General features: G+C 56.6%; 1 protein-coding gene across 1 annotated transcript; it reads right to left on the reverse strand.

Annotated features, from left to right (window-relative positions):
* Positions 1-660: 660 nt before the first annotated feature.
* Positions 661-21,268, reverse strand: Foxo6 (forkhead box O6). Its single transcript, XM_021200396.2, has 2 exons — positions 20,355-21,268; positions 661-2,765 (listed from the first exon to the last, which is right to left on the reverse strand). The coding sequence occupies exons 1-2, from the start codon at positions 20,766-20,768 to the stop codon at positions 1,500-1,502; spliced, it is 1,680 nt and encodes a 559-aa protein (XP_021056055.1). The 5' UTR covers positions 20,769-21,268; the 3' UTR covers positions 661-1,499.
* Positions 21,269-22,639: the final 1,371 nt, after the last annotated feature.

Consider the following 22,639-nt stretch of genomic DNA (forward strand, 5'->3'; position numbering starts at 1 on the left):
CCTCCCTCCCTCCCTCCCTCCCTCCCTCCCTGCCTTCCTCCCTTTGCTTTGTTACTTTTGTCAGGTACTTTGTTGCAGCAAAGATAAAAAATGTAACTAACGCAGCTATTTTGTTTAACCAAAAAAGTAACCAAGGTGACACAGCTGGCAAAGGAACTGGATGAATTCCTACAGAAGTCTATGCTACCAAAGTTGTTCCTCCTCCTCCTCCTTCCCCTCTTCCTCCTTCTTTTCCCTTCCTCCTCCTCCTTAACCAGTATCTTTCAAAATTATCTTCCCTCTCTGGCCTTGTGTTTCATCTGTATAATGGGAATGAAACTTGTGCTAACACAAGGCCTGGTAGTCACAGCTTCTCAGTTAACACCTGTGCCCCTCTCCCAACCCCTCAGCCTTGATTAAGGAATTTGCCCAGGCAGGAAACTTTCTGCTTGCATGTTTTTAAAAACAAAAACAAACAAACAAAACAGGTGCAGAACTCTACAAAGACTATTCTCAGCATCAGGAACTCAGTAGGTGCTTAACCAACGTGCTGCTAAGTAGATCTCCGGCCGTGCACCCAGACAAAAAGCCGCAATAGTTGCAGCAACAGGGACCCAGGCATCACCCCCTACAAATCCCTTTCACCACCACCACCCCCTCCTCCTAACCCAAGGCCCAGGAAATATTTAAAACAATTTTATTCATGAAAATATGCTGTACAATGCACTCTACACGGCCTCGACACGGCACACACGCACACGCACACGCTGACGGCACGGCCACAGTACACTGCCTACGATACGCACCGGGGACGCCGCGCCCACCGCCGGCCCCGACCGGACACTTATAAATATGGGAGAGAGGGGCCAGGACTGGGGGTGTCGAATTGGGGGATGGATCTGGAACTGAGGCCCGCTGGAGAGGCTGTGGCCAGTACTGAAGGAATATGGGGTTGACTGACAGGAGAGGGTAGGTGCCAGGACTGGTTAAGATGGGAGACTGAACCAGAGGGTAGCTGAGGACTAGAGGACTGAGCAGAATGGATGACCTAGGTAGGTGTGAACGAAGAGGGTTGCTGGCTTCATGTGGTGGGGCTATGGCCAGTGAGGGAACGTGTCATTTGAGAACCAGATTGGAGTTGGGTGGCCAGGTGTCACAAAGGGCCCAGCAATAGGAACTAAAGATTCAGAAACGTCCCTGCCCCACCTCCTAGGGGGCTTCCAGGGTCAGCATCCACAGTGGGCCATCCACCTCGCTCTTCCCCCCCACTCCCACCTAGCCGGACCTCAACCATCTCTCCCAGACCTCCAGCCCTCGGGCAGGAATGGCAAGGTGTTGCAGCCGCTCCTTTCCACCTTCCTCTGCGCTCAGCTCGGAGGGATGTCTCCAGCTGGGCTGGGGCTGCCTCCTGGATCCTCCCGTGGAGCTGGGTCGGGGGAGTGGGGACCCGGGGATCGGGATGGGAAGACAGAGGCCCCATGGGGACGGGACCCGGGCACCCAGGCTGCGCAGGGCGACCCTCAGCCCGGCACCCAGCTCTGGTTAGGGGGCGGTGCCCCAGCCAGGCCCGGGGGCGGCGGAGGCAGGGCTGAGTCGAAGTTGAAGTCCATTTCGTCGCTGTCCATGAAGTCGTTGAGGATGATGGACTCGACGTCACACTCGAGGCTCCCGCTGAACATGTCGAGGTCCAGATCCGCCGGGAAGCGGTCCGGCCCTGCACCCAGAGGCCCGGCTGCTGCGGCCGCGTAGGGCCCAGGCAGTGCGTCCAGCAGGAGGCCGCCGGGCGGACCCCCGAAGGCTGCAGCGTGGGCCGGCGGGGCCAGGCCGGCGGCGCCCGCCTCGCCGGGCAGCGTCATAAGGCTGATGGGGTGGGCTAAGGCACTGCGCGAGGGCGCCGGCGGCGCGTACGGGGCCGCTCCCTTGCCCGGGTAAGCGGCGGCCGCGCCCGCCAGCGCCAGCTCCCCGGGCGCGCCCAGCAGCGGGCCGGGCCTCGGCGCGGGCGGTGGCGGAGGCAGCAGCGCGGGCAGCGCCCCGGGGCGGAAGGGCGCGGCGGCCGGCACGAAGCTGGCCTGCTTGTTTTCCTGGATGGTCTGCATGGGCAGGCGGCGCAGCGAGCCCAGAGCCGACGGCCCGAAGCCCCCGCCCCCGCCGTAGGCGCTCGCCTTGCAGCCGCCGAAGTAGGAGGGGGTCCCGGCGCGTGCCCGCGGCCCGTACGCGTCCTGCGCGCCGTCCAGCAGGGCGTCCGGCAGCCCGGCCACGCCACCACCGTGCAGGCCCAGCGGGCCTCCCAGCTCGGCCAGACGCGGCAGCTCCCCCGGGCAGCGCGCACCCAGGGCGGGCGACAGCGCGCTCGCAGGGCTTGGGTACATGAGTGGCGAGGACGGTGCCAGGGCCTCCAGGGCCTCGTCGTCCTCCAGCTCGGCCGCCTCCCCGAGCAGGGGTCTCCCGCTGCCGCGGAAGTCAGCCCACGCCTCGTAGTCGTCGCTGGCATGTGAGGCCGGGCTGGCGGCCCACTTGGCGGAGGCCGACAGGGGCCCTGGAACCGGTGCGCCCGGAGGACTGTCGTCGGGGCTCCGTTCCGGCAGGTGCAGCTGCTTCTTCTTGCTCGCCTTGCCCTTGATGCGCAGGAACTTGGCCCCGTTGTCCATGGACACGGCCCGGCGCCGCGGGGTCTTGCCTGTCTTTCCGCCCTCGGGGTTCAGCATCCACCATGAACTCTTACCAGTGCCCTCGTTCTGCACGCGGATGAACCGGGTGTGCAGTGACAGGTTGTGCCGGATGGAGTTCTGTGGCCGGAGATAGGGACACGGGTGGCAGCAGGAGGAAAGTGAGGAAGCCAAGGGGATCCAGGAGCGAAATGATGGGAAGAAAAAAAAAAGTAGGGGTGGGGGGGTCAGAAAAGGATGGGAGGAAATAGAAGGATCGGTGGGGTAAAGAAAGGTAAAAAGAGAGTGCATGTTAAGTACCACATTGGACAAACCCAGAATACCTATCCTTTACCCCATATATGCCCCCTGCCCTGCCCTGTCCCACCTCCCAAGTAGACACTGCCAAAAGGAAGGGCTGGTGCTTAAAGGATAAGGCATACTTTGAGCTCTACTCTGAACCTGTGCCATCCCTCGGCAGGAGAGCAGGACCCCATCTTCCAAACTCAGCCAAACCTCTGGAGGGGCTGGCTAGACTGTGAGGGCCCCCCAGCAGATTATGTAAGGGCTCATGCCACTGCCGCGGCTCATTTGTCCGCCCCCCTCCCTCCCCAGCCTGGCATGGAGCCAGGAGCCCGAAAACCCAGGGCTCCAGAAATCAATCTCGCGGTGACTGATTAAGCCCTGTTTAGAACTAATTGCTCTTTCGTGTGTGGGGAGAATAAATTACCTGCTTTAATTTCGTGTCTTTAAAATGCAACTGCAGGTAGAGAGGACTGTTAACCCTTTGTGGGAAGGCCTGGCCAGTGAAAGCAGAGCAGACTGAGGTGGGGATGCCCAGGTCAGGTATGTGCCTATAAACTATAGACTTTGGAGACTGACCCCAGGATTAACCAAGGAGACCTCAGAGCAACTCCTGTGTCCCTCGGACCCACCTGGCTCAGCTTTGTCTTCAAAGTCCCTACCTTGTGAGACCTTTTTACAATTTCTCACACATTCCTCATTTACAGACAGGAAGACAGCTTCGAACAACCAGAGACGCTTGCTTAAGTAGAGTTCCATAGGCCTGCCTGCTCTCCCTCAGTACCTCTTGGCTTTACCTCTGCCACCCTGCCCGTATGCTCATCTTCATTTCTACTGTGCCGATTCAGGGTCACCACCTGCTTTGGACAGCTCTGCCCTGAGGATGAAGGAAGGCACGGTGAGCTCACAGCTCCACCATCCTAACCTTCACACAGACCCCCCTTTATGGTAGCCTTAACCTTCTTCCTGTTCAGGCACTGTTGGGCAGACAGCTTGGGCCTGGCTAGCTGAGCACTGGGCAGGATGCCTGGCTATTTGGTCACCTGGCTGTGTGAGCGTGGCTATGCATCAGTCTCTGAGCTCCTCTGAAACACACACGGTGGTCATCACCATCTCCCAAGGCTGTTGGATCATTACATGAGCTAATGGGTGTGGTTCAATGTTTGTGAACACCCCAGGTGCTCCTAAACCGCTCTGTCTGGTCAGACCTTCCCCATAGACTCATCAAACCTGCTTGGTCACCACCATCTCCTCAACGACCAAGACTTAAGCTGTGCTGGGCATCACCCCCTTGAGGAGGCCAGCATTATCCCATTTTGTCCACCACATGATAGAAGCATGATGTAATTTGCCCACAGCCCCATGGCTAGGCAGTGATGCCAGGCACCACTCCAGCTCTGCCCAGACCCCTGGACCTGGTCTAAACTTGCTAACCCACCTAGACACACCCTAACCACTAATCTGCCAGGGTTCTCTCTTCTGTCCCCAACAGTCTCTCCTTCCAGCTCCACCAGGCTGGCTGTCTCTGGCACTTCATGAACTTGGAGGCAAGAGCAAGAGCTTGCCAGCCTTGCCCTGCCTGGCTTCTCCTGAGGCCCTGTGAGGAGGGAAGCTGGACCCCCAGGGAATGATGTTCCCCCTGGTAGATACTCCCTTCCCTGGCCCGCCCATCCACCTGGCTCCCTGCCCCTCCCCCACACCTGCGGTTCAGGTCCTAGGAGACCTCAGCTATCTCCCCCCCTAGGACTATCTGCCTAGCCAGAAGCTCCACCTCCCACTTTCCCAGTCCTGCTGGAATGGAAGTCCTGCAGGCAGCACTGCTTTATGTCACAGGTCAGCCTGTCTCAGGGTTCTGGGGATTGAGGAAGAACACTGCCAGGTAACTGCACCTAGACAGTCCCAGTCCATTTGGCCCCGGGAGCCCAAAAGAACTCATCTGCGGTAATCATTACGCTAAACCCTATAGGATCAGGGACTGGGAAGCTTAGTTACAAATGAAGAGGGTGTGGCTCAGAGACAGTGAGTTGCCAAGGTCACGGGGCTTGTTTGGCACAAGCCCAAATATGATTTCAGGTTGGTCTTTGTAGAGGACATTCCATTCTGCCATGGGCAGGGAAGGTCAGAGAGTTTGCAAAGACTCTTAGAAAGCCAGTGCTCCCATGCAGACCATGCCCAGGAGCCACCCATGTAGAAAGAAGGCTAAGTATGCGCTGCAAGGTCAAGACGGCCTACAAGTTCTGTGCTCCCTCCTTAGAACTTTGCAAGTACTTCAAACACACCCTTATTCTTTATAACCTTAAAGAGGTCCAAGAAGGTTTGCAGCTTTCTCCCCTTGCCCCACCCTGGACTCAGCCAGGAGGCTGGGAGTTCAAGCCATGGTTCTCACAACCCAAGTAAAGGAAAGAACATATCCAAGATGGCCTAGGACCAGGTGTCCCAGGTTATGCAGCCAGGTCTCCTGACCCCCAGCTTGGCACTCCTCCCACCCACTCACTCTACCAAGATGTCGGGTCTTCCTCTTCAGGGCCATCTCTTTATATACATTGATGACGTAGGCCAATTGGTCTCTGTGGAGTTTTCCAGTTTGACACCGGACAAATTTTGAAATGGTCTAATCTAGAAGTCTGCGATGCCTACCCCCCCCCATAAAGCAGGATTTTTTTTTTTTCATAAATAAAACCTGATGCAAGTCTGAATCATTATACACTCAAGCCCTAGTGTGGGGAAGCCCTGCCCACTCAGCACCTTCCCTCTCCATGAATGAGGCTGTGGAGCGGTTCTGCGAGCCAGATGGATGGGGCAGCTGAGCTCAGATGGACGCCAGGCTCTGCACAGGGTTACCCAGAGCGGGTGGCCTGGAGCTGAGGCCTCTGACTTCCAAGCTGGGCTCTGTACGAGATGTGCACCAGAGGTATGCCCCTGAGAGAGGCCCACGCCCTGCACACTAGCATATCTCCCTAGGACCTAGACACCTGGTGCCAATCAGAGCTCCCAGCCAGGATCCAGTGGCAAGCACTGATGACAACTCTGGCTTGCCCACAGGGCCTCCTGGGAGGCCAGAGGCCATGAAGGAGGTGAGGGAGGTAGAAGAGGGAGACGCCTCTGCCAGGCAGCAGTAACCAGGGCTCCCTCTTGGAGTCGCTTAGCAACCCACCACCACAGTCACGGCCCAGGCATGCCCAAGTTCCCTGGATGCCCAGGGCTGGGCTCAGCTTCTGGGGCCTCCCACATCCCACATGTACAGCTAGGCTTGGCATGGTCTCCTAGGGAAGACAGGACCTCCCTGATTTCAGGCCCCAGGGAAATGATGTAGGGGCAGAAGAAAGGACAGCAGGTTATATTCATGCCTTCCCCATTCTTCCTCAGCACCCGGGCCTGGGTGAATACTCTCCTGGGGCCCGCCCACTAGGGACAGAAGCCTGGCAGGAATGGCATATGGCCAAGTGGCTCCGGCACTGGGGCCAGATGTCAGTTTCAGCTCCAGCACACAGGAGTGGCACAACCCTGGAGCAAGGTACTTTGAAGTTCCAGTTCCTTTAACAGGGATGGTTTCCACCTTTGCTTCCCTGCAGCATCTTCACACAATGATGCTTAACCACCTGAGATCCTTCCCAGCCCCCCCCAGCACCACCCCCAACACCTCGATGAACAAAGACCCAGTCACAGCCCTTACACCCTCCATGACCTCTCAGGCGTCCCCTCCACACTCTCTCCTTTGTCTCCAACCTGCCAGGCCAGATGTCTTTCCCTGTAGATGCTCACAGAATTCTCTCATCTCCTTTTCCCTAGTCTGAATTTTTCTAAGGCTCTTACCTTCTGGGTTAATACAAGTTGAAATGAGTACCTAATGAATACTAACTTGAAAATCTCACATCTGAAAAAGGCTCCAAAAGCTGCCAACGTCAAAGTTACAGCGTTCAGATTTGTGGGTTAGGGATGCTCCAAGTCTATGCAAATATCCCCAAATCCAAAGGAGCTTTGTATTCAGTAATACATCTGTGGCCAAGCATTTTGGGTAAGGGATGCTCGGCCTCTGTATAACTTGTTGATCGTTTACCTACTGTCTGATGGCCTTGCATTAGAACTTTTGGAAGGATAGTAACCTATTCCCACCCCATTTTTTTTTCTTTACTCGATATGTTTGGCATATACTAGGCACTTGAAAGTTTGTTCAGTGAAGGAATAAGAGACATACAGACATGACACCAGGCTGTAGGGGGATCTGAGTGAACTAGCCCTGGCTGGCACACAATAGGGACTTTTCTGAACTAGGTTAGGAAGCAAACTCAGGATAGGATGAACAAACAGCTAGCAAGGATGCAGGAAAAGTCAGGCCCACCAGGGTGGAGAGAGGACAGGTTTCTCAGCATGCAGACGAAGGGCTCCCAGGCAGCTCCTGACTCCCAGGCCTCCACCTGCTCTCAGACTGCCCCAGGCTGGCTCATCCCCAGACCTCCCACAACAATGTCCCCCTAGGCCAGAAGACACTCAGAGGGCTTCAGCAGGTCAGAATGACCTTGACCTTGGTGGGTGCCTTCCCCACCGATAGGGTCTGATCCATCTGATGGTGACAGCTCATCTATCCATCAGGACACCCTCATCTATTCCCGGGACACCCTTCGCCCACGAGTAGTAATGCATTCATCTGACAGCACAACCCCATTTATCCAGCACACCAGTCCCATTTATCCAGCAAGTACAACCTCATTTGCTAACAGCACTCCATTCACCTGTCGGGGCCCCTCATTTATCCAGCAGGACACCCTCATTTATCCTCCAAGTAGGACACGCTCCTTCCTCCTGTGGTGTGGCTGTGTTCTCCGATGGTGCAACCCAGCTGATCCAGCAGGACGTCATCTCTCCTACAAGTACACTCCATCCCCCTGACAGTACAACCTCATTTATCTAGTAATGCAGCCTCACCTTGCCTCCTAGTACCACCTCATTCCCTGACAGTACCACCTCGTTTATCTTCCGGTACAACCTCATTTCTCCTTCTAGCACAGCTTCATTCCCCAACAGCTCAACCTCATCCAATCTTACTTCTCCAGCCAGGACCTGCCAGGTTTTGGCAGAGAGGTGGGGAATGATGAGTGGAAAGGAGAGAGTTCTGTCCCCTCATTTGGCATCACTGCCTGCAAGGGGCTGCATCGCACGATGCTTCAACTAAATGCAACTTTTCCAGACCAAGAAGGAGGTATGGGCTTTGCCTTTCAAGTTGCTTGACCTAATCAGAGCTCCACCACTGTCTATCTCATCTCTCATTCTGTCCCCACTAGGACGACAGAGGGCAACAGTATGGACTCTGGGATGTGGCCTTCCTTGCTCTCTGCTGTGGTCCTGTGATCCTGGGAAGGGGGCATGAGGAAGGCTGCCCTCTTGGGGGTCACACTCAGTGGACTGCTGGTAAATGTTTAACAACCAGCTCTCTGTGTGGGTGTGTGTGGGGAACCCCAGCGGACTGCTTTGTGGCATGAATCCTCCCGTCATAGCCCAGTGAGGCTGACAGTGTGAAGTCGCAGAGTGAAGAACTGGAAAGAAGTGTGCACAACTGTTCTTGTGAGCCAGCTCAGCTCAAGCATGCTACTGGCATGTGCTTCTGGTACTGACACGGGAGAGAAGTGTCACCTGCTACATGCCAGGTGTAGGCGAGGTTCTTTTACCTTGACAATCATGTCAATCATGTACCCACAAGAAGAGACCACTAGTTTACAAAGGGGGAAACTGAGGCTCTGGTGAGTTTAATGACTTCCAGGTTGAAGCCCTGAAGCTGGAAGTGAGGAAGCAAGATTCAGGGCTCCCATTATTAGCTTCCGAGGCCTATGCTCTCCCCACCCTGCCCCCACTATGGTAGGGGTCTCCTTTCGATGTCCATCCCAGTAGCTATCCCTGTCTTGGCTCACAAGCTCAGGCTTTTCTGGTTTTCCTCAGAGGCAGGACATGCAAATTCTGTGCTCACTGCCTACAACCAACCCAGCACTGTCTCCTGCTCTTCCTGTTCCCCGGGGGTTCCCAAGAGGGTGAATTCAGTCCTAGGTCTTCTATTATCCCACTGAACACCAGCAGGTGCAGGTTCCATCACAGGCAGAAAACTCAGCTCAGGCCCTCCTTTCGGAGACTGGCCTTATCTGTCCCATGGTGACAAAGACCCAGCTCCAGCCTCAGTGCTTCAGAGACACCTGTGGGGCTCTGCCCACCCGCCCATCCCCCTGCTCCCCCTCCCGTTACAACTCCAGCCCTCAGAGGGAAGATGTGCAGTTCCAGCTTTCATCCTTCCTGGTTCAGAGGTCCAGGAGTAGACCTGACCCTGCGCCTTACCCTTCACTCTATTCCTAGAGTCCCCACCTTTCCAGGAGCACATATCTGAGTCAGACAGACCCACAGCTGGGGGTGGGGTTGCCCTTTTGTCTGGGTGGAGTTGGGATGTTCAGTCCAGGCAGGCTTCCTGATAGATGACGTCAGGATCTGAAGGTCATGTGTAAATCATGGGTACTAATGTCTGCTAAGGAGGAGGGGTAAAAGGGCAGATTGGGGGCAAAGAGTTATAGGTGCCCATCATCAGGACAGTAGTGAGCAGCCAGGGTCCAGGATGAATCAAACATTGAAGCAAGTCGCGAAGTCGGGGCCAGAATACACAGCCATATTCCTCTCTCCCCTCCCTTCCCCTGACACAGAAGAGCTCACATAAGCAGCCTGGGCAAATGATAAACCAGCAATGAAGTCCAAGATCACTCCTGCCCCACAGCCTTGGGCTCCGGTACAACCCCAGGGAGACAGTCAAGAGCCACATTCCCCAAGCCAGCAAACCTTTCTGGGCTTCCAACCTGCATGTCCACCCTGAGTTTCTACATGCTGTGTTCCCACGTTCCTGTTCCTCCCTCTCCGCGCAACAGGCTCTATTCCTCCATCATGCCTGACCCGAGTCCCTTCTAAACCCTCCCACCAGCCTCAGAGACAGTGAACCACTCCACAGCAGTGCTAACTGCAGACTGGAGTTCAACTCTCCCAGAGTCTGTCTCCTCTACTGACGAGGTCTGTGGGGATTACAGAAGTGTGGAGGGAGGAGGGCGCCCTTCACAGTGTCTGACTTGTTCATGTCTGGTACAAGGGAAGATCCCACCGAGCAGTTCCTAAGACCCTGCCACCAGCTACCAGGGTCCTCTTGAGCCTCCCTTTTGGCATGGTCTCCCCAGGGGCTCCTGCTACCATGGCCTCCCGTGCCTCCCTCGGAGCTTTTGGGCTCCTCAGGAGAATTCAGCATAATTGGGGAAAAGACTACTTTTTGTTTCTTTTCTTGAAATAGGATCTCACTGCATAGCCCAGCTCTACACGGCCTTGGCTTCCTCAGTGCTAGACTCACCATGCCTGGGTAGGATACCATATATTAAATACTATCACTTCATTGTCATATGGTATGACTATATCACCAAGCATTTGAGCCAACCTGAGCTCAGCATCCTCATCTGACAGGTGCCAATCCAGAGACCCTGCTTTGAGATGCCTCTAGACCGGTGTGTTTTCAACCTGTGGGTTGTGACCGCTTTGAGATTTGCATATCAGCTATTTACATTACAATTCATAACAGTGGCAAAGCTAAAGGTATGAAGCAGCAACGGCATAATGTCATGGTTGGGGGGTCGCCACAGCATGAGGAACTGTATTAAAGGGGCACAGCATTAGGAAGGTTAAGAACCACTGCTCTAAAGAGAAACCTAGGCCTGGCAGAAGCACCAGGGTTGTCCTGGAACAGAAGTGGAGCTGCCAACTGGCTCTCAGCTGCCCCTCCCCAGAACCCCTAACTGCAAAGCCATTCAGACTTGGCATTGCACCCCTCTAGTCTGACCACCTCCCTTATCTACAGGCAGCTCCTCCCTGCTCCCCTGCCCAGGCTCTGGAGCAGCTGCAGTGACCTCACTTAGCCCTGCCCTGGGCCCAGCTCTGGGGAAGGCCTAGCAGCTGTGCCTGAGCCCTGCAGGCTGGCTCCTGGGGGAGAAAGAAGAGGAGCAGGCATAGTGCCAAGAGAACCATCTGCTCTCCCAGGGGCACAGCCACCCGCACAGACACTGGCCTTGCCCCCCGGGGCTGCCCTTGGCCCTCTATTTCCTTGACAAGGGACTCCAAGAGTCCAGGGCAGCCCACCCAGACCAGGGCAGCAACCTCATTTGCCATCTGTCTCCTCCTGAAGCCTCAGAGGTCCTTTAGGACATACTGGAGCACCACAAATGTCCGCTTGGAAAAAAAAAAAGGACAAGTGCCTGGGTGAGCTCCAGGGCCAGAGGCCGGGCTGGGTGTACTGAGTGTGGCTGCCCCTGTCCGGTCTAGCTGGCTTTAAGTCCTCACTCTCCCCGCTGGGGCCTCCATCTTCACATCTGCTTAGCTGGCAGGTGCCTCTGGCAGAGGGCAAGCCCCTCCTCCCCAAGGCCCAGCTCAGGTTACAAGAGGAGGTGGTGGCAAGGCCAGCTGAGGACAGGGGAGGGGACAGGAGGGAGAAGGAGGAGGCCTCAGAGCTTTCCAGATTATTGGAGGAGAACCAGGAACCAGAGTAGGAACAGTCTTGCCCAAGATCACACAGCCTAGCAGTGGGGCAAAAAGAATCCAGTGTGCCAGGAACAGGTGGCCCTAGGCTTGAGGATTACCTCAAATAAGTGGCTTTCTTATCTGTGAAAATGAGGAGCCTTGGGGTTGTGTGTGTGTGTGTGTGTGTGTGTGTGTGTGTGTGTGTCAATGGGAAAGTGTTTATTGTACAAACACTAGGACAGGAGCTCAGATACCCAGCATCTGTGTACAAGCCAGGTGTGGAAGCACACAGCTATAACTCCAGTGCATGTCGTCAGGGACAAGTAGATCTTTGGTGTTCACCAGCCAGGCAGTCTAAGGTAAAATGGACGGCTCCAGATTTAATGAGACCTTTTGTCAAAAAGCAAGGCTGTGAGCAATAGAGGAAGGCACCTCATATCAACACCTGGCCTACACACACACACACACACACACACACACACACACACACACACAGCCTTAAATCTGCTCTGTATGCCTCCAAGGCCACAAGGAAGGTTCTAGGGACTCAAAAGTAATGGATCAATGTAAGGCAGGCAGAAGACTGGGTTCCAAAATTCTTAAATGTTCACATGTTGCACTCTGGGACAATAGAGAGGGACTCCTCTAACACACACACACACACCCCTTTCAGGGGCATGCATATTGAGTCCTACTCTATATACCAGCAGATAGCTCTTTTCTTCATAGAGCAATGAATAATAGTAGTGACCTCTGATGAGTCTTCTTGGGGACTTTATAGGTATCTTTCCTGAAATTCTACGAAAGCTCAGACATAGGCACGCCATCCCATTTTGTAGGGGAGGAAACTAAGACTGAAACTGCTCAGAGCTACCCAGAAGGTAAGCAGAACTAGGCTCTACTGACGCCACTGGCTCCCTAAACTGCTTACTCCATACACAACCCAGCCATTCTCACCAGTCTTAGGACATGGTGGGCTGGCTGCAGGGATTCAACCTGATCTCTGGACCCTAACACAGGCTCCTCTGCTCGCCTCGCCCCACGGTGTGCTTGCCACACAAGTCACTCTTGCGCGATTTGTCTGCTGATGTCATCTCATCTCCCACTCCCACCGGAGTGCCAGCACCTGAGTCTGAGCTTGCCTGCAATCCCAAGCCACTTTGCTTTCTCAGCTTCTACTCCTGCTGGGTTCCTCAAAGAGCCCCAAGGGCTTGACCGCCTTGTTTCCCTGCCTCTGAACACCCAGAGCTGATGATCTGACCTTCTACCCTGCCCTGCCCTGATGGTGTTTATCCAGCACAGGACTCTTTGCGTCTTCATCTCCCAAGCTTAATCTCCCAGCCCCTCAAGGACGGAGCCAGTCCTGACAGCTTTGTACGGCAGGTGTCCACCAGTGTAGCTTTGGATTATAGTGCCCTCAGCCCTGGGTCTGTAAGCCAAGGAATCAGAAAACTGTCCCTGACTCTGGGACACTATCTGCTCGGAAAGGCAACCTAAAATTAGGGCCCATTCCCCATGCTTGGAGTCTCAGGGCCAAACTTCAAGGGAGAACACAAAGCCAGTTGCAGGGGCGGAGAGAGGGCTAGACCAGGGTGAAGCCAGCACTGGGACATTCCAGTGCTGCCTGCCACACATAGTTGAAGCCTCTCAATTTCCTTCCCTCTTAGTTTCCTCGTCTGCCAGTGGGGTAGACAGCCACAACAACAGTACCATGGATCAAAAACTCCAGCGAGAGAATGTATTATGCGTCGGCACATGGCAGGTGGAATCCTGGGCTACATGTGGTTCAAGGTGGCTAAAGCAAGTGTCAGAGAACTGAAAGGGGCAGGAAAGGTTGACAAGGCTGGGGGCTGGGTCTGGATATCATACTAGGCATCCCAAGGATGGACAGAGAGGGCTGGGCTGTACATATGTTCTCTTTCCCAGAAGAGGGGTACTAGTTAGGACAGGGTCTGTGACAGTCAACTTTCTTTACAGTCCAGGCCCAGAGTGTTTTCTGAGTATCACCCTCCATCGCCTCCCTCTGTCCAGCATCCAAGGCTGGCAGGAGCAGCATGCACAAGTTCTGGCTGTGGCTGCCTTCTCTCCAACCATGTCTTATACAGGGTGATTCTGATACACGGGGTAGACACAGGTGCTGGGACAGGGGCTCAGTCCCCTGAAACTGATGGCACGAGGTCCAAGTCCCCAGGGCAGTAGTGAGGAAAAGGAACAGGGGTTCAACTAGGAAGCAGCTTAGAGAAGAAGCTGATGCAGAGTGAGAACACAGGGTGGGCAGGAGGAGGCCGGGAGGCCACCATTTTAGAATTTAGAAGCAGCTTCTGAGTGACTGGTCACCAGACATGCCTGTTAAAATACACATCTCAGAGCTCATGCCCAAAGAATCGAGAAAGGGGACTGAAAAGTGTGCTGGTGCAAAGCTTCAGGGGACTCTCTGATGACAAGCCAGGCCTGTGGACAGCTAAGGATTTTAAGCAAAGATCCTCAAGGAGATGTGTTGGCTTCCAGAACCACTTGGATGGTGGTAGCGTCAATCAAAACACTCAAGCACCCCTAGCTATTTTTTCTGAAGGGTGTCCCAAGGGATCGGCCAACGGGAGCTGCCTTGGTAGGCATGTGACGGCTGCCAGGGGGTGTAGGGTGAGATATTCAGTGTCGCTTGTGAAGGTGGCAGCATGAGGGTGTCTGAGCATAGAGGTGGCAGGAAACACAGGTGGGAGGTGAGGCCTGGACAAGTGCCACGTTGGGCCCGGGGACCCAGAGCAGCTTTGGTTGGCTTCCAGGGGGAACTGAGGAGCCTTGGAATCCTAAAAGAGATCTTGAAGATCTCTGTGCAGGAAGGCCATGTGGGAGCCAGATCACACTGACAGCGGGAGACGAAGGGGGAAATGGGGTAGACACACGCTGGACTGCATCCCCATCTAGGCTCTGCCTTCTTCCAGCTATGCCTTGATTTCCTCGACTGCAAAATGGGACTATACACGAGTACCTGGCGAGGATTTCAAAAAGGATGGAGTGAGAGAATGTGTGCAAACGAAAGGACTGAGTGCCCAGCACCCACATTCTCTCCTCAATCCCCTGCTCCTGAGAGGCAGCCCCCTTAAGAGACCAGGAAGGTTTCTCTTAGTGAGGAGGGAGGCCCTGGGGGTAGGGTGTGGGAGGCCCCACCCCCACACACCACCTGGCCCCCTCCCACCTCCACATATGGGTTGGGGGGTGGGGAGAGGCAGCAAACAGCCAAACCCTCCCAAACAGTAGTGGGTTTCCATAGTAACCGGGGTGCCAGGAGAAGGGGGGTGCTCCAGATCCAGCTGTCCCCCCCTAAGCACCCTCCTCAGGCCCCCTAGAGCCCAAGTTGATACCCACCCAACACCCTGAGCCCCCCATCTGCCTGCTCTGGGGACAGCTGGGGCTGTCATGAACACTCTCCCTTGTGCTAGCCAAACGGTTGCCACCACGTGGGTACTGTCATGGGTAGGGGCGAGCATGAGTAGGAAGCTCAGGTTCAAGACTACCCACGTCCATAGTCACAGGTATCCACCAGTGAGAAGCCCTTTCAGTACCATGAACTTAGCTCCTGGCACACAAGGTTTGTAAGTCTCAGTATGGAAGGGTCCAGGGACTGTGTTAAGGCCCTCTGGACTCACAGGAGGGTACTGAGGCTCAGAGAGAGGAATTTAACTCCAGCTCACACACACTGAATCATGTTTCCCACAGGAGCCATGTCCACCCTTACCTAGCCCTGACTCCAGAGGACCACAAAGGGTCACACCTGGACACGGTGGGTGACACTTCAGGGCACTGCCGGAAGAAGACAAGTCTTTCTAGGACCTGTCTTCCCAGTGAATGGCAGTCCCGGAGAGAAATGTGTGAGGGGACTACAGGAGGCTGTCATCCTGCATCAGACCCTTCAACTTCTTCCATGACCCGAAGTCTGGAGGTGGAGGAGGCTCTAATGGGGGGGGTGTCAGCCCTATCCCCTGATTTCTCCCCGTCACTCAGCCCCAAGTGGGGGGCAGGCACACTGCAGGTGTAGGGAGGGGCTGGGGAGTCTGCTGAGAGGTCAGGGAAGCTCCACTGGAGGTTCACTGCCACCCACCGGTCCTCAGCAAGGCCAAGACAAACCCCACACCTCAGGTGATGGCTGGCCATCACCAGCTGCCACTCAAAAGCAGGAGAAGGGGAGTTTCAGGAAGGAGCCCCAACGCTTTCCAAATCCAAACCCAAACCCTGCCCAACAACAACTAAGGAGCCCCCAGTCCTAACCAGTGGCACAGAAAATGCTGGAGTTTATGGGTTAGAATTGGGTTCTACCACTTAGGGCTGGTACTTACTAGGCATGTGACCTCAAGGCAAGGCACTTCTACATCTGGAAAGAGGACAGTGGTGAGAATCTGGTGTGACACGTGCTTGGTGCATTCACTAGCCCTGTCCTCTGGCAGGGCCTCCCTGCGGCTCAGTTCCTCAGTTCCCCTCAATATTGCACCTGAGTAAGTCCAAAGGTGGAGCCCTCAAGGTCTGCGGAGAGCCCCCCACCCGCATTAAGTGGGGGCTGGAGGGCGCTGAACTTTCGAACCCACAAACCCCCCGCGCCGTTCATTACCTTAACGCGAGTTAAAAATAACCGTCTCATCTCTTTAAATTAGTCTGTCTGCAATTACCGCCTGGCACGGCGCTGCCCGCCATCGTCCCGCTGGAGCGGCGCCAGGTGGCAGGCGGGGCCCTCACCCTGTCTGTCGGTCTGTCTGCTGCCTCTCGGCCCCCCTTCCCCCCGCGGCGCGGCAACCCCGGAGGCTCCCAGCAGCCTCGAGAGCTCCCCAACTTGTGCAGGGTGGGGGTCTGGGTCGCATAGGGCCGGTCTAGGGGAGCCCAGAATTGGGGAGGGGGCTCCGGGCACGCCGTCGGGGGAGGGGCGCTGGGAGGCCCGGGAAGCCGGAAGGGCCCGCAGCGCGCCAGCGCTCGTGGGTGGGTGTGAGCAGGTGGCCGTGGGAGTCTGCCGGGCGTGCCAGCAACTGTGCCAGGAGCGGCTGGCACGGGCTCGTGCCCAGGAGGCGGGCAGCTGCCAGCCCCTCGCTCGTGCAGTGAGGGGGGTGAGGACACCCCCCCAATCGGGGCTCACACCGCCTCCTCCCGCACCCCCACAAGCTCTTGGGGCTGGGGATCCCCGAGGACAAAGGAGGGGGAAGGCGCCCTGGTGGTGCGGGCTGGGGAGGGGAGGGGGCGCTACTCTCCCAACCGCTGTTCAGAGCCAAGAGCAGGACCCTGCTGCTGGCCTCTGGGATCAGCCCCTCATTCAAGCCCCCTCCCCACCTGGAACTTACAGGGCCAGGCCTGGGCCAGATGGGGCTAGCACCCGCCTTCTGATCCCACCCCTCAGCAGCTAAGCTGCTCCAGCCCTTGAGGGAGAGGGGAAGTCCCCATCCACTGGGCTCCACCCCTCTGGGCCTAGGGACAGAAATGGGAGGCGCCCAGGCCTGGCCTGGGAGCTCCCCAAGGACTGGCAGCCAAGAAACACAAAAGGAGTTGAACAACTCCAGAGGCGTTCAGTGGAAGGAACATCAGGACAGTGCACCCAGGAAGACTTCCTGTAAGAGGCCAAGGCCAAAGGAACATGGGATTTATGGAGGAGCTGAGGGAAAGGGAGGTTCTACTCTGGGAGCCACAACTCTAGGGCCACTACACTCCTCGTCAAGCCCTGAGCCCAGGCTTGACACTCTGTCCCTAGGGGAATGGCACCAGCCCTTATGGTACAACCACAGATAGTCCCAACTCTCCAGGCCTCTGGGTGGCCTGAGCCTGTCTCTGTCCTCTGCAGCACTGGGACCCCCTCTCCTCATCACAGATGGAACTTTAGGACAAAGGCACCGTACATCAGCTTTTCTCTTCCCTTCCTTTCTGAAGGTGACCACCTTCGCAGGACCACTTCCTGTCAGCCCAAGAGCCCTAGGTTCTAGTTTGCAACTACATGCCCCCCCCCAATCTAGCAGGCACAGTTCCTCCTCTCTGCCTTTGAACATGCAGTTCCCTCACCCCATCACAAAACTATCTCCCTAATTTCGCCTAACCAAGAGGACACCCCAGATCAAAGCCAGCCCCTCCATGAGAGAACATCGGACTCCCTAGAATATGGAACCCACTTTCCCCAGCCCCTCGCCCCACCCGCCTGCCTTTCCCGTCTCAAAACCCAGGGTCCGAATGTGGAAGCTATTCAGAGCAATGCATCCTGAAGGTGGGGCCAAGGACCTAGGTCCCCGTAAGGAGTCATAGCACCCCACCCCATGGAATTGAGGTATGGTACCATTCAGGCTTTCAAGGGCAACACTTTTGTGGGGATGAAATGGATGAAGAAATAATGGATGCCTGGTCCCAGCACCTGAGGTGTTCCCAGCCTTGGTCAAGCTGAGATTGAGAGCTGGAGATAACGCCTCCTCCAGGCTTCTGAAGGAACTGACTGGGAGTGCCAGAAGGGGTTCAAGGGCAGTCAGTTCCAGGAATGAGAGAGAATGGGGGCACCCTGGGGAGCAGGAGTGTATAAGGGGACACCCACTGAAGAGGCAGGCTGAATTAGATCCCCTCCAGTGTCTGGGTGGTTTCTTGCCAGGACCAAGAGTAAGACCCAAGCTTGGGGCTGCTCACCCAGTGCCCCAGTCCAGGACTGGGAATGAGGTACAGCGAGGACCTGCATGACCCCAACAGTGTGGTGCAGTAGGAACTGCAGTCAATGGGCAGACAGACTCGGGGCCCTTGTCCAAGGCTTACGGCTTTCTGACACACTCAGGGGGGAGTCCTATCACCTCCCCAGGCCTCAGTCTCACAGTCTGAGAAATGAACTCATGGGGTTCAATTATCTCTAAGCACGCTGCCATCATATCCTATGGTTTATGTCTGCCTCTGCTCAATGCCTGCAGCAGCTCCCTCTCACCAGGGCTAGCTAGCCAGACATGTTCCAGAGGCTTGCTGGGACCGGGAGAGGTGGAGGACATACCTGGGTTGGAGCGCGACCTTAGGCAGTTAACTGACTCTCGTCCTCTGGGCCTCAGAGACCACCCCTATAAGTTATAGTAAAACCCAGCTCAGGGACTACTGAGAGCTTTAAAGATATGGGAAGAGTCTGGCCCAGAGCTCGGCCCCAACATACTTGCTCAGAACTGCAGCTGCCTCCAGGCTTCTAGCTTCAAATCACTGCTTCCTATCTTTCCCCAGTCTCCTTCATCCATCCAAACCTGCTGGGGCTCTGCCTCTTACAGGAAGCCCTCCTGACCTGCTCCAGTCCTGGTACTCTTTGCCAATCCACAGCCTCTTTTACCATCTACCCATCTCTTTACTCTCGGCACGCATACACTGATGGCTTCTTGGGCCAGACTCTCTGTAAGGTGCCATGGGGACAGAAGAGTTCTGACACTGACACTGTCTTTCAAAGGTGAAGGAAGGAGGGAGGGAGGGAGGGCGCGGGAGGCAGGACTCTCTCGTGATTGACTCACGATGCATGTCTTAGGGCCAGGAAAAAAAGGTGGGTGGGTGGGAGTCCTGAGCTAGCTAACAAGTGTTAGGGAAGGCTTGCTGGAGGAGGCACTGGGACTCTGTGCCCCCTGAGGAGAGTGACTACATCTCCGGGAAGGAGTGGAAGGGAGGTGTGGAAGGAAGGTGTGGAAGGAAGGTGGACGACACAGCAGACAGAAGCAGAGCAAGCCCAAGGGCAGGGCACACTTGAGAGAAAGTTGTGCTCTGGTGGGAACTGAGATGCAGGGGACTGGAAAATGGAGAGGATGAGACTCAAGTCTACTTCTGTGTCCTGTGTTCCTGCCCCATAAGGGTCAAGGAGAGCCAAAGGAGATGCCAGCGTACAGGAATCCCAAGAGCCACCAGCTCCCAGATCCGGACACCCAAGTGCATCTAGATCTGGCCATGGCTGCTGCCCCTCTCCTCAGATCTTGCTGCCAATCAACACCCCAAACAGCCTCATCTTTGGACACAGGCATATCTTCCTCACAGTGACTACCTCTCCCACAAGAGGTCCCCTCAAGCCTCCTCACCCTCAAATGCATAGGCTAGCCCCATTTCCCAACAAGATGGCCAGAGGAGGAGCTGGATCTAGAAGCTACAATCCAGTGAAGCCCCTATTCAAGTCTTCTCCCAAGATGGCTCTCCCCTTTCCATTGCCTGCCACTGAGGACTCTCCAGGGGTACCCCACTCCTTAAGTGCATCTGAGCCCAGAAAAGCCAGGGAAGTGGGAGATAAGTTGCCTAGAGTGGGTAGAAATAGACCCCCAGACCTCAACACCATTCCCACAAGTCCCAGCAGGGAGCTTAAAGCACCTCCCCCACCCCATGCTGTACCAGGGAAGGGGCTGACAACTGCCCCATGAAGAACTCATCTCGGGTTGCCTGCCATGCTTTTCACCCCACTAGGCTCCAGAATGAACTCCCGACACTACAGAAAGAATTGCGGGAGGGGGGTGCGGAGGGGGGGAGGCTTGATCTGTTAGCACTCTTCACCATGGGGCCAGCGTCAGGAAGGGCAAGGAAGATTTGAGAGGGAAAGCAGACAGGAGCCCCAGGTCAAGACTCCAGCTCTTTAAAGCAGGTACTCTGGTGGAGAGGGTAAAACAAGTCACACAAAACAAAGGGGGCTCCCTACTGTCCGTGGCCTGGAAATGAGTTATGCTATTATACGCTCAATGACAGGCCAGGGATAATCCTCTGGGATGGCTCAAAAAGGTGTCTCCTGTCACCCTACCAGACCTCCAATCCCGCGCATCCTTCCTAGGGGACGTGAATGAATACAGCTGCTGCCAGCACGCCCCCGCCTGTCAACTGACCTGCCCCACGCCCTGGGCGCGCACTCCATGACCCCTAGGGGTGTTCCAGAACCCCCCTCCCTGTAGCCTGCCCGGAGCCCGGATGCCCCACCTTCCAGCCGGCCGAGCTGTTGCTGTCGCCTTTATCCTTGAAGTAGGGCACGTAGCGGACCATCCAGTCGTAGATCTGCGAGAGCGTGAGTCTCTTGTCCGGGGCGCTCTCGATGGCTTTGGTGATGAGGTCGGCGTAGGAAAGGTTTCCCCACGCGTTCCGTCGGGAGCTCTTCGCTTTCCGCAAGGGTCCGACCTCTGCGCCCAGCGGCGGCGCTGGGGCCATCGCTGGGGCCGTCGCCCTGCGTTCCGGCCCGCAGTCCTCGGAGCCCTCGGCTACTCCTGCGCCCAGCGCCCCGTCCTCGTCGCCGGCCAAGTCCGGCTGCGGCAGAGGCCAGGTACACGAGCGCGGCCGGCTCTGCGGCGCGAAGTCCGGGTCCACGTCCACCTGATGCGCTCGCAGCTTCGCAGCCATGGTCCCGCCCGGCTCGGGCGAGGCAGGGAGGGAGGCTCCGCGGAGGGTGGGCGCGCGGCTCTGGGATCTGCGCGCCCCGGGGAGGCCCGCGGGAGGGGTCCCTGGCGGCGCCGGCTCAACCGCGGGGCGCCATGGGCCGGGGCGCGGAGGCAGGGGGCTGGACGAACTGGCGAGCACGGAGGGAGGCAAAGACCCAAGCAGTGAGGGGGCGGCGGCCCGGGAACCCAGCGGGCACACACCTCGCCCAGCCCAGCTTCTAGCACCTGCCGCCTGTCTGTGCCCGCAGCCACCACCGCCACCGCCTCTGCCGCCGCTCCGCGGGCGCCGGTCCCGCGCGCGGGCCCCGCTCTCCCGGGACGAGGCTGGCTTGCACCATGCCGGAGCCCGAGCCCGTGCCAGAGCCCGCGCCGCCGCCGCCCCGTGAATGCCGCCGCCGCTGCCGCCGCCGCCGCTCCGGCTCCAGCGCCAGCTCCCGCGCCTGCCGCGCTCAGCGCCGGCTGCACCTCGGGATGGGCGGGGGACGGGGACGGGGCGGACCCGGAGCAAAAGGAGGCGGGGCGTGCTCGCCCGGGGCCGCGGAATCCTTGCTTACTGGGTGCCCCGCCTGCAGACTGTGGGGGGCGTGGAGCTCCGGCTAAGGGCGACCCTGCGGAAGCCCCGCACGCCACAGCGCCCCCTAGGGAGCAGGCTAGAAATGTCTGGCGCGGCCCCGCCCCCTGCCGGGCTCGGGGAGGGCAACGTAGGGGCGGATCCCGAGTGCTTCCATTGGTGCACAGCGGGGCTGCCCCGCCCACAGCCTTCAAAGGATTCCTCCCAGGAGCGCGTCAGCAGGTTATTGTTACAACCCGGGGTTTCCCGGGGCAACAGAAATGGGGCGGGGCTCGGAACACTGGTCCCTCCCCGAGTCTACCATCCCCAGAAATGCCCCGCCCTCCTCTTCTAGACCCTTGACGTTTCCAAGTCTTCCTTCCAACAGCCTTCCTTCCAACAGCCGGACTAAGGGTTGATCTAACTCTCGTCTCTTCTTTGTGCCATGGACCAGTCTAGGGAAAAGGAATGGTTTGATAGTTCCTGGATTGTAGGCCAGGCGTTGCCACAACCCTACCTGTTCTCTGTGCAAATGGGGCTTCCTGGGCTTTTACGGTGCTTGCAAGCACAATTTTAGAGCGTTGGCTCTCAAAGTTCAGTGTGTGGTAGGTTTTATCCTACAGAGGATTAAAACAGATTCCTGAACCCGGACCGTCGAGTGTCTGGCGGCGGGTCTGTGTTGGGGCTGAGACTTCACATTTCTAGCAAGCTCACAGGCACTAGGGATCTCACTTTACGTACCACTGTCTTCCAGGCTGTGGAAGGTTCCCAAAAGGGCTGTTAAAACAAGTGCTCACCCCCAAAGTTAAGAATGGTTGGGGAGGAACTCACTCGTCTAATGGGTATATATTGAACATCTTCATTGTTCCTGTCTCCTTTTACGGCCCTATGGCAAGAGCAGCAAATGGAGACAAATGAGGTCCCTACTGTATAGACTAGTAGAGGACTCAGATGGTAATCCCATCATCACGTGACCTCACAGGGAGCAGCTCCTAAGAGGTTATGCAGTCCATTACCTCATCCCAAAGGGTCCAGGAGGCTGTCTCCAGTCACCACTCCATCTGCCAGCCTTTGCTCAGGCTATGCCGTATGCCTACAAACATTCCCAGCCGCGAGGCCTCCACCAAAACTCAGCTTAAAACATCAGTCTAACCCTGGCACTTCTAACTCAAACTCCCTCACATGCCTGACTATTCCCTGCTTGCCCAGATACTTGCTGCCCTGCCAGCAAACCTTCATGTCCCTTTGGCACAGTCTCCTGTTTTGCGGATCAGGAAACTGAG

The sequence above is a fragment of the Mus pahari genome, chromosome 6 (assembly GCF_900095145.1).
Source record: "Mus pahari chromosome 6, PAHARI_EIJ_v1.1, whole genome shotgun sequence".
In the NCBI taxonomy this organism is placed as follows: domain Eukaryota; kingdom Metazoa; phylum Chordata; class Mammalia; order Rodentia; family Muridae; genus Mus; species Mus pahari.

Excerpts from the sequence above, each read along its gene's own strand:
- Foxo6 (XM_021200396.2), bottom strand. The coding sequence starts at position 20,768 with ATGGCTGCGAAGCTGCGAGCGCATCAGGTGGACGTGGACCCGGACTTC. Across the intron at positions 2,766-20,354 it reads ACAGCTCGGCCGGCTGGAAG|AACTCCATCCGGCACAACCT; the intron begins GTGGGGCATCCG and ends CTCCGGCCACAG.